This window comes from Leucopleurus acutus (genome assembly GCF_964270905.1).
Source record: "Leucopleurus acutus genome assembly, chromosome: 3".
NCBI classification, from domain to species: domain Eukaryota; kingdom Metazoa; phylum Chordata; class Mammalia; order Artiodactyla; family Delphinidae; genus Leucopleurus; species Leucopleurus acutus.
The window spans coordinates 88,298,911-88,311,975 of NC_139145.1; the positions used below are offsets into that span (position 1 = coordinate 88,298,911).

The following is a 13,065-nucleotide window of genomic DNA, read 5'->3' on the forward strand; positions in this document are numbered from 1 at the left end:
TAAACCCATAGAATTTACATTTCAATAACATCTCAGGCCACTTATTGTGGTACATCTTATTAAAAACAAACAAACAAACCACTCTTCTCATTGTGTAATCTTTCACTATCTCTGTGTGACAAAATGGGCATCAGTTTTCCACTGTTTAAGTAGCAGCTACCTAAATTAATCTTGGATTCACTAATCAGATTTTGGCTTTCCAGAGAATAACATTTGCTAAGTGAGAACTTAATGAATATCCCAAGAGAATTGTAACTGGTGGAGCTGGTGACATTTTGCATGTCACTCCTAGTCTTTGCCCCTGAGACATATTGTGTTTTGAGTGAACACTTTAGCATTTTAATTGCAAGTCATCCTTTTAAAAAAATCTCTCTTGCAGTGAACATCTCTTTTATGGATTATCTTTAGATGTTTGCATGAAAAATTGACTTAAGCATACATTGATACTGTGCTGTTAAAGGGATGGAATAGAAGAACGTTTACAAGAAAGTGTACCATGAAATACAAAGGGTGCTCAACGTATCAATATGGTGCCATGTATCACTTTCTCAAAATAGGCTTTCATTTGTCATTATGTACATTTCTTTAAGTTAAAGATAAAAATAACCACTGAATGCTATGTAATGTTAAGGTGTCGTGTTACTAAAAAAAGTACCTATGAATGGAATGTTTATAAATGAAATTATATTCACATATAACGGGAAAGGTACTGTTGGTAAATTCTTGAATTGATTCATCTTGTAAATGTTTAACTGTAAATTTATCTTTTTTTAACATAGAAATCTGTTATATAGTGCACATTCTGAAAGCAGGGTATACCTATAAATCATGTCCATTCATTTGCTGCACTGGGATTAGACTATACGTCAGTTAAACTCGATTTGGGGCTTTAGAAAAATCAATCAAATATCAATATCCTTTGTGTAAGATGCCAAATTGTGTTTTGGTGACCGCTGCTATCATTTAAATGACCCGTATATGAGTTAGTCAGGATGAGCTTTTGTAGCACAGATTGGACCAAGTTTGCTCCCTTGTTTCTCTCTTTAGATCTTGTAAATCCTTTTTATTCCTTTTCGTGTGTGTGTGTGTGTGTGTGTGTGTGTGTGTTGCAGGCTCTTCTGCTTTTACCCACTTACAATCTATATAACACAGAGTGGCTTGTTGGTTTGTCTAGTTTCAGGAAATGATAAAAATTAAGTTCTATTTCTAAAACCCCCAAATAGATCACTTTTATGATGTGTTTGTATTTCAGGAGTTTTAACGTTTGATCTACGTGTTTATTCGACTTTAAACGTACTTAGCTCCCCGTTGCACTTATTTGCCAATTACTTTATAGCACTGTTCATACTTTTTGTTTTAAATCTGTAGGGTTGTTTTTGTCTTGTTGCATTTTTTCTTCTGCTTGAAGATATATCTATTATTCAAATATAAAAGTGACTTAGGAAAGAACATCCTAAAGTTTATTTAGAAATTCACCAAGCCACATACTAATGCATCTCTAATGGGGACATTTCTTTTCACACCTCTAAGGTGATTGAGCCTGTCCTTTAAAGTGAGATTTGCAAACCAGTGTCTGGCAGCTCCAATTAGCTTCATTTGGATTTGAAACACATCACAAACAGTAACAAGGTCTCCTAGGACACTCCTCTTTGCAAGCAATGTAGTCATATTTCCTCATTAGTTCTTTTCAATTGTCACTAATGCCATGTTCCAGCTTTTGAGTTGGAGACAAAAAACATAAAAATTTGGTATGTATGTAGAATGGCCATTGTTTTCTATAATTCAAGGCTCTTTTGAATTCCTTTGATAGTTTTGAAGCTTACACAGCTTAATTCATTAACCTTTACCCTTCACATAAATCAGGTTACCAGGAATCTATTGCTAGGGAGACAGATTTTTCCCTCCACTGAAACTAAGTAATGCCTTCTCTTTTTTAAAAAAAAACAAACCCTATATTGATCACAAAAGTACCTTTTTACTGTTTTTCATATTTCATCAAATGTTTTAGGTGCATTTTAGAACGTTATCAAAAGCAAGTGAGCATAAAACCACATTATTATAAAAAATAATTCTGGACTCTTTGGACACTTTGGAGCAGGTTTTCTGGCCCTTTTCACTGTTCTAACGGAGTTTATACATATATGTACTCAACAGCTGTTACTCAGGAATTTACAGTGGTTGCAATTTTTTAATTCTCTTCAGAACCCTGCCAAAACATAAAAGCAAGAAAATAATCTGAGGGGAGGCAATTCAGAATGAACTAAAATATATTTAAATGAACCTAGGACATTTCATTTGGATAAATTTTTCATATAGGCCCTCATTTTTATAAAGAATGATGATGTGGGACTTCGAAGAAGATAGGGGTTGTTCTGTGGTTTCATGCAGGTGAAAATAGAATGTATGTCTTCTGATTCTTTATTCACTCTTGTTAAAACATGTCTCCTCTTGTTTCTCAGAACTCAGAAAGGTGGTTTAGTAGGCTTGTGTTTGATGTTCATGGGCTACTTTAACAATATTTGATATTCTTCTGCATTTTTCCACTATGCCATATTCCTATATTATGAATTTGTTCTTAATAATCTTACAGATTATTACTTTCCCTAAGGATATTGTTCTTTTCCCAAGTTTTGTAATTCCTTAGGTTGTCATGCATGAAATAGAAAATCTTCGAATGCACTGACCCATAGAAAATGTTGGTCATATGGTATTCTGAGGTTTATCCTTAGGGATGGTGGGGACGGGTAGGGGGATAATGGGAAAATTTTGAATTCTGGATTCTGAGTTTAGGAATTCATGGCTTACCCCTAGGGACAAAACTATAATTAATCACTGAGATTAATGCATATTCTCCTATTTGATATCTGTGAATAGGAGAGGGGATGGAGAAGCAAAGGTTTTAAATGTGGTCTTTGGTTCTTTCACTCTCCTCACAGACTATGACTTTGCAAACATTCCTCCCTTTTTTGGGTATCATTTTTAATACGCCTTAAAAAATTTACATGAATACCTGTAGTCAAAAGGTGTAAATAATTATTAAGCCTTGTTTGTTGCCTGCATACAGTCTATGCAGTGAACTGGGAAATTCTCTGATGTTAATACACTAAAGGCCACAACTAAAGCCAAGACTCTTGAAACAGAGTAGATTTAGAGTAAATGTGGTCAACAGACTTGGGTTAGGGTACCTCCTGTAAATATATTCTAGAATGAACTCTAAAAGTTTTAGAAGGAAAGGACAGTCACCAGCGTGGTCTCTCATCATGACTTGCTATCACTACAAGCTGCCTGGGAAACTAGGTAGGCCTAGACTAATCACAGGACTTAAGACACTAGCCAGGGACCTGATGTGGGGTTCCATTTTCACCAATTTGCAGTAACAGGATAATACAAACCACTTCCATTTTCAACTCTCAAAAAAATAGCTATTTTATGTATTTATTTGAACCACTCAATTTTGTGTGTTAATATGATACTGAGTTTCAGTCCAGGTTCACAGAACTTGGGACTTCTCAAATATCACATCCATGAAATATGTGATATTTAAATTAAAAAAATAATTTTTGCTAAAAATCTTCCAGGGAATACTTTTTTTTCCTCCATGAATTCCTATTTAAGGAATAGTTTTACGTTGTGCATAACTTCTAGCACACTGGCTGTGATTACAGGGTAATTAAAAGTATTTGGAAAACCTTATGTGACTGAACTTTCTTCTTTTTGCGGTACGCGGGCCCTCCACCGCTGCGGCCCTTCCCACTGCGGAGCACAGGCTCGGGACGCGCAGGCCCAGCGGCCACGGCCCACAGGTCCAGCCGCTCCGCGGCACGTGGGATCCTCCCGGACCGGGGCACGAACCCGTGTCTCTTGCATCGGTAGGCGGGCTCTCAACCACCACGCCACCAGGGAAACCCGTGACTGGACTTTTAAAAACAGAGCAAGTGCTTGCTTCGGCAGCACATACACTAAAATTGGAATGATACAGAGAAGATTAGCATGGTCCCTGCGCAAGGATGACACACAAATTCATGAAGCGTTCCTTATTTTTAAAATAATTAATTAATTAAAAAAACATTTAAACAAAAGAACAAAAATCCTAGGTGATCCTTTGTAAAAGCAAAGTGCTTTTCTCTTATGTTTCTCTTTTTTTTCCTCTAAAAGATATGTACTGTACTGTTTTTTATTTCTTAATCACATGTTTTCTCTTGGCTATTGCCTCTTGAGTAAGCTAAATATATGTGTAATATCTATTCATAACTTTCTCTGTCATGTAGGGAGGAAACCTGATGCTCATGGCCTTTCATCAGTTTTAGGACAGTTTTTATCCAGTGATTGATTATCTGATTTTATGTGAATACCGGTTTTTGTTGCCTATGAAATAGCATTTGATCTGGCTTGTACACTGAAATCAATTTGTGTTTGCTATCTGTAGTCTGCTCTGTGTGTCTTTAATGTTCTCGTGTGCTTGTAGCATACCTATTAATATAGAATCAAGTGGCAGGAACACAAATAGAATATTGTATTTGCTTAGAGTTTTTCCATAATCAGATGTAAAATCAGGTGTTTTGAACTATTTGAAAAGACCATGAGAACAAAATAAATGATATGAACATTATTTCTGCACTAACTTATTTCATTTTGTGGTGGTCATACAAAATGTTGGATCTGCTAACTTTTTTGGTAGGTAATGGAGGAGGACAGAGAGCTATGCATATTTGATACAGTAGAAAGTAGACTTTTTATTAACTATTTATAATATAATCATCTAGGGCCTTTATTTTTATCCTTAGTATGTGAAAATTAGTTTTTAAAGTCATATGTAAAACATGGTTGTTGCCTGTAATGTTTTATTTTCCCTTTTTTTATGGCTTTATTCAAATATTACAGTAAAGCGAAATGACACGGAATTAGGTTTAAAAATTTCCCTTCATAATAACCTGTATCAATCATAATTACATTGTTACTGTTTTAAGTTTTCTGTTGTAACCATGGAAGAGCTTACCCATTTTTATCATATAACTTTTTTTTTTTAAATAGCCAAAAAAATGTCTATTCAGTTATTCTGAGGAACTTAGAAATGTTTATCATTCCATTAAAACAATATTCTATAAAAATATTTTTAAAAGAAAAATATGTCTTCTCTATAATTAATTTAACCTTCAGTAATAAATTATGTGAAGTAAAATTGTATAAAATTTCCTGACATTTTATGAAGATACTTACAAATAAGCCAGACAGCAAATAAAATATCTGGAAGACAGAGATGGATACTCAGTAATTTTTTGATGGATTACACACATAGGTATCAAATTACTTGATCCTTACTTTCTAGAAAAGGTTAATGACTCTTTTTGCTTTTACCCTTTTACTTAACTGTTATTTATAAAGATTAAAACAGGAGCTGCATTGAAGGATGCATCTGCCAATGTGTCAGTTTGACTGTACAGGTTTTTCTGATAATTCCGGGGACTGAGCCACACTGTTAATCATTGTTTTCAAAGTTCATTCAATTCTGTACTACATGTTCCACTACGGCCATTAGAGCAGAGTACACCATTCAAAAACCTTTTAACTGAAATGAAACCAGAAAAGACTTTAAATCTTACATATCTATATCTATATTATGAATATGGCCTATATGTATGCAACAATTCATTTAAAATGTTAAGAGTAAAACATTTTAAAGTAAAAGATTTTAAAGTTCTTATGTGTACGATTTTTCTTTCATCTTTAATCAGTGTTACAGATTTTTAAAACATTTTTATTTTGAATAAAATTTCACAAAATGTGTACTTCAGTGTTATCAAAGTCCATCATTAATAATTAAACCATGAGCAATATTACCATTCTTTTATAATGACCATCTGTCTATATTCTACACTTTAATTACATTATTTTTTATGTAAATCACATATGTTCATTATATAGCACATGTTTACTAATCCTACCAAATGTAACACTACTCTTACAGGAATATCTCTCTTTCATCACTTTGGTTTTAAAAGATGTGCTAGTCATAAATGTATTTAATTAAAGTCATTTAGGTATTAGAGCACTTGAGTTTAAAGCAGGGAATATAATACCTTTTCCTGAAACACCTTGAAAGAGGTTTGTTGAAAGGAGAGAGCTGTGGCATTCATCAAACGCTGACCTCTTCCTGTTACAGTCCTGGCCAAACTCTTGCTAATTTAACTTGAAACGCATTAGTGTAACTCACCATTTTTTGTATGTGTTTTAGGTGTGTGGAGGTCATTGCAAAGGAAGGACAAAACCTGAAAGAGCTGTATTTGGTGTCCTGTAAAATCACAGATTATGGTATGTAATGAGCCATTGTCCTAATCATTTTCAAGAATAAAAAGGTACAAGATCTTTGAAAGCTTTTTTAAAAGAAATCAAAAGCTACTAACTCATAGAGACTATGAGTTTTATCTTTACTTGTAGTCTCTGATCACACCCCCCCGAATCAAGAAATCATGAAAATGGAACCAGAGTAAAAATGAACATGTTTATCAGTTTATCACCACATGTAATCATACACACATATGTGCACATACACATACACACTCACATAGGATTAAAAAGTATGGCTAAAATTGCTGTATGATGAAAATAAATACTAGGATAATTACATATTTGATATAATAAATATAAAGTAACTATTACATTGAGTTGATTTGCTTAATGTCATGTAAAATGCATTCTTGTGCCATTCCAAATGCCAACCTTCTTAATGCCTTAAATTCTTTAAAATGCTGGAAACTTCCAATAGGAAGTTCAGATATACAGGAAGTAAAGGGTATACATTTGTTTGTAAGAGTTTAAATTATCTTAATTTTAAATATCCCTTTAAAGTGGAGAAAAGCAAGTTGTTTTTTAAAAATATGAAAAGTATGAAATCATCCTATTGGAGTAATAAAGTAAGCTAGCCTTTCCTTTTTCATTCAGCTTTATATATTTTTTCCTATTAATTTGCATATGTAATCTAAATACAGAGTTTTAACTAATTATTTGGCTTTATGGGAGACTAAAATGGTTTCCATTTTTCTTTTCTGATTTTTAAATTTGTCCCTTTAAACTGGAGAGTATGCTTTCTGCCTTGAAGGGAACTAATAATCTATTACGTTTTCTATTGTTAACTCCAACATATGCTAATAACTGACTCCAATCCTAAGATATCATACTGACCATCTGCCCTGGGTGGGAGAGTTGTATTTTATCAGCTACTAAATTCATCCTTTGGAAAAATTCTATGGAAGCTGTAACAAAAAATAACATAAAGGATTTGGCTTGAAAACCCTAATTTCTTTTCAAAGTTTATTTTTTGAGAATGGTAAATGTCTTACATGGATTTATCTATAATGTTTCTGGGTTGTTGTCTTTTTCCTAATTATACCATGAGAAAGGAGTGTTTTGATATATTTTCTTTTTACTTGTAGTTTGTTTTCTGGTTTGGCATATTAGATTGCCACTTAGATACAGTAACTCTAAAACCTCCAATATCTCCCTATTGTCTAGGCCTTAGAGTGTTCTCTCTGCCCAACACAAGGCATATCCTCAATACCTGTAGATTTGTTAATTAACTAGTACATTCATACGTTGCAAACTCTTTACTTGGCATTCAAGATCCTTTACCATTAGTCTCCTACCTGCCCCTCCAACCTTACTTTATATTTCTCCCTTTTACCTGTTTGCTGTCAATGTCAGATTGCTAATTGCCAGGAGAGCTATGGATTAAGTTCCTTAGAACTCTTCAAGGTCCTGCAGTGGAAAATGTTGCTAAAGTTACACTCTGTCCCAGTACCAGTCAAGTTAGCCAGTGCAAAGAAGTGTTCCAGAAGATACGGAAAAGAGAAAAAGCTTTGGACTTGGGACAGATCTGGGATCGAGTTCTGTCTTCGTTCCTTGTTCTTTGGCCTTAAGGAAGTTCCTTCGCGTCTCTGAGGCTGTTTCCTCATTTGTGAATTGACTTCATGCTCCTGTGCGTACCTGGTACCTAGTCTAATGATTAGCACAATGTATACTGCTGAGAAAAATTGCTTTCCTACAGGAGTGGGACAGAGAAAAGATTCACACAAAATTCTTCTACCTCCTTTCCTTTCCTTGGAAGGAAGGAAGGTTTATTGCTATTGTTTATTGCTATTGTTTAGTGATATTCTCAGGTTCTGATATTTTGAGATCTCAGGATTTTTTTTCTCCTGGTGAGGTGAAAACGGTTAGAACTTTGCCCATGTGGTTTGCATTTATTCCTATCTCTGAATTATTTAGGTCAGCGGTTCTCAACCCTCTCTGCACATTAGGATCACCTGGGGAGTTTCTAAAGCATTCAGATGCCTGAACCTTACGCAAGACTAATTAAATCAGAATTTCTAGGAGGTGGTGCCCAGGCAATAAAACCTGTCTAAATGTTGTCAATGTCAGCCAAAGTTGAGAACCACTGATCTAGTCTAGTTGAGAGGAAGTAGAAGTGAAAATTTTGAGGACTTCCTTCCTCCACCCAGACATGAAATCTATCACGGTTTTTTTCATACCTCAGTCCCTCCAGCTTTCAAGCTCTCTGCCCCACCTAGTCTCTCTTCCTTCTTCCGTGAGGTTTTAGGTGTTCTAAGGATTTGTGATGAAAGTCTCTGTGCATCTGTTGGTTCTGTTTTTCAAAATGTTTGGGCACAGTTGAGGATGAGGGGGAAAGGTCAATAGTTTATGAAATTTTACTATAATTGCTACTTGATTTTAAAATTAAAAGAAGTTACTAAACACTCAGCTCAGTGCATCTTTTTTCCTCTGGTACCATGCCAATAACACGTGAACAATTTTTGTCAAAAAGACAGCAAGAAAGATTCTTCATTGTAACCAGAGAAACGGCATGTTATTGGAGGTCATTGCTCTACTAGGGGAGGCAGTGATCCCTTGCCCTGTGTTAATTATAAATTTTAAGAAGGAAAAGCAGATGCTTTCTTCCTTCTTTAACTGGATAATTAAAGACATATTCTGTGGGACTTTTTGATTTTTGAGGCTACTTAGAAATTGTAAAATTTGATGTACACCTGATACCAGGGGAATTTCATCCTTCAAGAGACTACTCCCTAATTCTGCTTCCTATTGCTTTGCTCATATTCTAGCTAGTCTTCTCCTCACCTCCTTTTTCTTTGGTGCTGTGTTCGTACATGCATTCAGTACTGTATCCTGAGATTTTTGAAGTGTTTTTGCAGGATGCATTGAATCAGAATCAGCAGCTCTCCTGGCTTATCATTTGTAATTTTTCTCAAGATTCTCACAGTTGTTGAGTGTAGTATTATAGTACTTAGCAACACCTGCCCAGGCTGTTAGGAAGCTATGTTCATTTTTTTTTAATTAATTAATTTATTTTTGGCTGCATTGGGTCTTTGTTGTGGTGCATGGGCTTCTCATTGCGGTGGCTTCTCTTGTTGTGGAGCACGGGCTCTAGGCGCACAGGCTTCAGTAGTTGTGGCACACAGGCTTAGTTGCTCCGCAGCATGTGGGATCTTCCCGGACCAGGGCTCGAACCCATGTCCCCTGCATTGGCAGGCGAGTTCTTAACCACTGTGCCACCCGGGAAGCCCAGTTATGTTCATTTTAATTGATATATGATACAGTTGTCATGAAGAAAACTATCATTCTAATAGGTTTCTTATTCCCCAGATTGAACATAGATCTTTATGGTAAAGGATAACAATTATAAACAGATCAATAACTCAGGCACAGCTAAATGGAAAATACAGTCTTGGGAAATTGCTCCCTAAAGAGAAATCTAATATTGTCACTCTTCTGTCACTAAACAAATAAATGTTATAGGTAGTATCGTGGGAAAAAAACTCAAACTGAGTCAGAGAAGTAGGTTAGAATCCGCCTCTTCTTTTCTTTGTGACCTTGAGCAAGTTACTTAACCTCTTAGTTTTGTCATCTGTTAAGCACATGATAATACACACCATAAAAGGTAGTGAAAATGAATATAAAACATCTGTGTCGTGCCTGGTGGCATAGTGGACACTCACTAATTGGCAGTTTTTATAATTACAGAATCATCTCTTTTTCTGAAGAAGAATTAGCCCTCCTCCTCCAAGTGTGGCTTTCTGTTTATGGGAATCATTATTTAGAAGTTTGACCTGTATTAGTCTATACATGCCTAGTTGACTTCCACACCTAAGCTATCTAAACCAGATTCTTATTAGTGGGGAATAAAAAGAAAGATGCAGCAAAAAGTATAAAATCTTTAATTTGTCTCCCTATCTTAGGTTTCTTCCCTATCTCTTCTCTATGTTACCTTCATTTTTGTTTGGATAATTTTCTCTTGGCTTCCCGTATGCTTTTGTTTTTTGTTCTTATAATAATTTATCAACTAATAATTTCCAACCAACCTTTCTGCTCACCTTCAAACACTTTTCTGTTGAAAATTCTCCTCCTTCAGGACAGTGTATCCTTAGGATTAAAGGGAAAACAACTTGTATCATTTAAGCCTACAGAGGTCAGAGCCAGTCTTACTCCAGCTGCAAGGCATAGAACATGTGGTATAGTAAATGGGATGGATGAATAAAGCCCGTATCTCCATTAGCATCTCCGTAGTTAAGGTTACCAGTGTGACCCTGTGTCAGGGAGCAGTTGTAAAAAGGACCCGGTTCCTTTCTGGGTTGTTATCACATTTCCTTTGACTTTATTTAGCACTCCTCAGGGCCCTTGAAATACACTCTAGAGGATATCTTTTTGCTTCCCATCTCAAGTTGTCAAATAACCTTTTAATTAAAGAGGACTGTAAACACTCAACTACTGACATCGATGTCTGGGGCCTACAAGTCTCTGACAACCCACAGGCTCATCTGGGCCGCTCCACATTCTCCCGTCACTCCCGCAGGCCCTGGGGCTGCTCTCTGAGGACAGTCTTTGACTGCCCCTTACTCTGCTTGCCAATGCGCTTCTGCCTGATCTGGGCCTTTTAAACCTAACCCCAAGGCTTGCCATAAAAGCTTTGGGATTGCTCTGGGCAAAAGGTCTTCCAAGCCAAGGAGGTCATTTTTTCCAGTGGTTATCACGTGAGATGTCATTTCAGTTGGTCTGCCACACGACAGACGTGATGTATATTCATTCTGTTAACAAATATCGATTCAGTACCTACTATGTGCTGGGCTCTGTGCTAGAGGCAGGACATGTAGTTTCTGCATTCCTGGAGCTTTCACCCTGTTGGGATCCAGAGGACAGGGCTGGCCTGCTTATTAAAAAAAAAAGAGAAAAAAAAAAAAAAAAACAGGTAATGCATCTTTTTCCAGACAAGAAGAATGGCAGGGAGTGCCAGCAGCCATAAATCTTTGCTTTGGTCTAACCCATGCCTCACCCCAGCCTTGTTGGCCTTCTGACGCTATTGAAAGATTAATAAGTTGTACATTCGCTACCTCTTCTTGGAATACCAGACCTCTTTAGCTATTAGTTAATCCAAATTGGGATCTGGGATACATTTTCAAAATAAGCACACTGAAGAAACAAAAAGAGATCCCAAGAAGCATTCTGGGTTATACTAGTATCAGGAGTGTTTCTTTTTTTTTTTTTTTCTTGCCAAACCAACACTGATATATTATTCAAGAAAAAAATCTTATACCAAAAATAATTTTGCTCTTTCTTACACCATCTTATTTTTCATATTATTAGGTATGCATTACATACAGTGATGTTCCATTTAATATTTAATTCTTGTTTTTTTTCTTTTATGTTTTGTCTCATTTTCAAATTGTATTTAAGACTGCTCCAAGGTTGCTGGATAAGATTCAACTCCTTCTGTCAGCAGGAATAACTCTAATACTTGTAAAGTGACAGAGAAGAACTTTAGAAAATACAGTTGCAAGTCAAAAAGAATGTCTTATTGTTTACTGTTGATTATTCGTACTTTCTCTCCATTCTGTCATTTAAATATAGATAGCTTTTATTGTTTCTAACAAAATAGTACTAAATTGCTAAATCCTCTACTGTTGCAAATTCACCTTGTTTTTATGTCCATCTTAAAAGTTATTTCTCTCCACTTCTAATTCTTTCATTCCTGGAATTCCTCACTATTGTATTTATGTGTCTACTGTTGTACTTAGCAAGTGTTATTTTCTCTTTTTTCTTTCTTTTCAGTAATTGTCATGATTTTTAACCAAAAAATTGGTGTTTAATTATAACTGTTTTCTAAATGCTTTTTTTTTTTTTTCGCTCAATAGCAAAGAAATTGTTGACTTTCTTCCCTATTTCCTAGGTCATCCTAAGCCTGCAGCTATATAACCCTGAAATAAAAGACTGAACAATAACCATGCTTATCATAATAGACTTTTCATAATAGACTTTCATCTCAAATGTATTGAGAAGCACTTCCTTTTTTTTTTTTTTTTTTTTTTTGCGGTACACGGGCCTCTCACTGCTGCACCCTCTACAGTTGCAGAGCACAGGCTCCGGACGCGCGGGCTCAGTGGCCATGGCCCACAGGCCCAGCCGCTCCGCGGCATGTGGGATCTTCCCGGACCGGGGCACGAACCCGTGTCTCTTGCATCGGCAGGTGGACTGTCAACCACTGAGCCACCAGGGAAGCCCGAGAAGCACTTCTTAAGACGTTTGGGGTTTTTTTTAATAAATTTATTTATTTTATTTATTTATTTTTGGCTGCGTTGGGTGTCCGTTGCTGCGCGTGGGCTTTCCTCTAGTTGCAGGGAGCGGGGACTACTCTTCGTTATGGTGTGCAGACTTCTCATTGCAGTGGCTTCTCATGTTGCAGAGCACGGGCTCTAGGCACGCGGGCTTCAGTAGTTGTGGCTCGCGGGCTCTAGAGCACAGGCTCAGTAGTTGTGGTTCACGGGCTTGGTTGCTCCGTGGCATGTGGGATCTTCCCAGACCAGGGCTCGAACCCCTGTCCCCTGCATTGACAGGCGGATTCTTAACCACTGCGCCACCAGGGAAGCCCTTAAGACATTTATTTTAAGAAAAGTCTCCCATAACCAATTCAAAGGCCATCTCTAGCTTCCTATATAATAGGGTTCTTTTTTTTTGATTAAGGAATCTTCTAACTTACATGTAAAAGACGAATGGACCGGTTTCTGT

The 13,065-nt window shown here is 36.3% G+C and overlaps 1 protein-coding gene across 1 annotated transcript in view; it reads left to right on the forward strand.

The window, feature by feature from the left end:
- Positions 1-13,065, forward strand: part of FBXL17 (F-box and leucine rich repeat protein 17) — a 449,075-nt gene that overhangs the window by 309,965 nt on the left and 126,045 nt on the right. Inside the window, exon 7 of the mRNA XM_082836314.1 lies at positions 6,233-6,309. Coding sequence (XP_082692440.1) covers positions 6,233-6,309 — 77 coding nt within the window. The remainder of the gene's footprint in view (positions 1-6,232; positions 6,310-13,065) is intronic.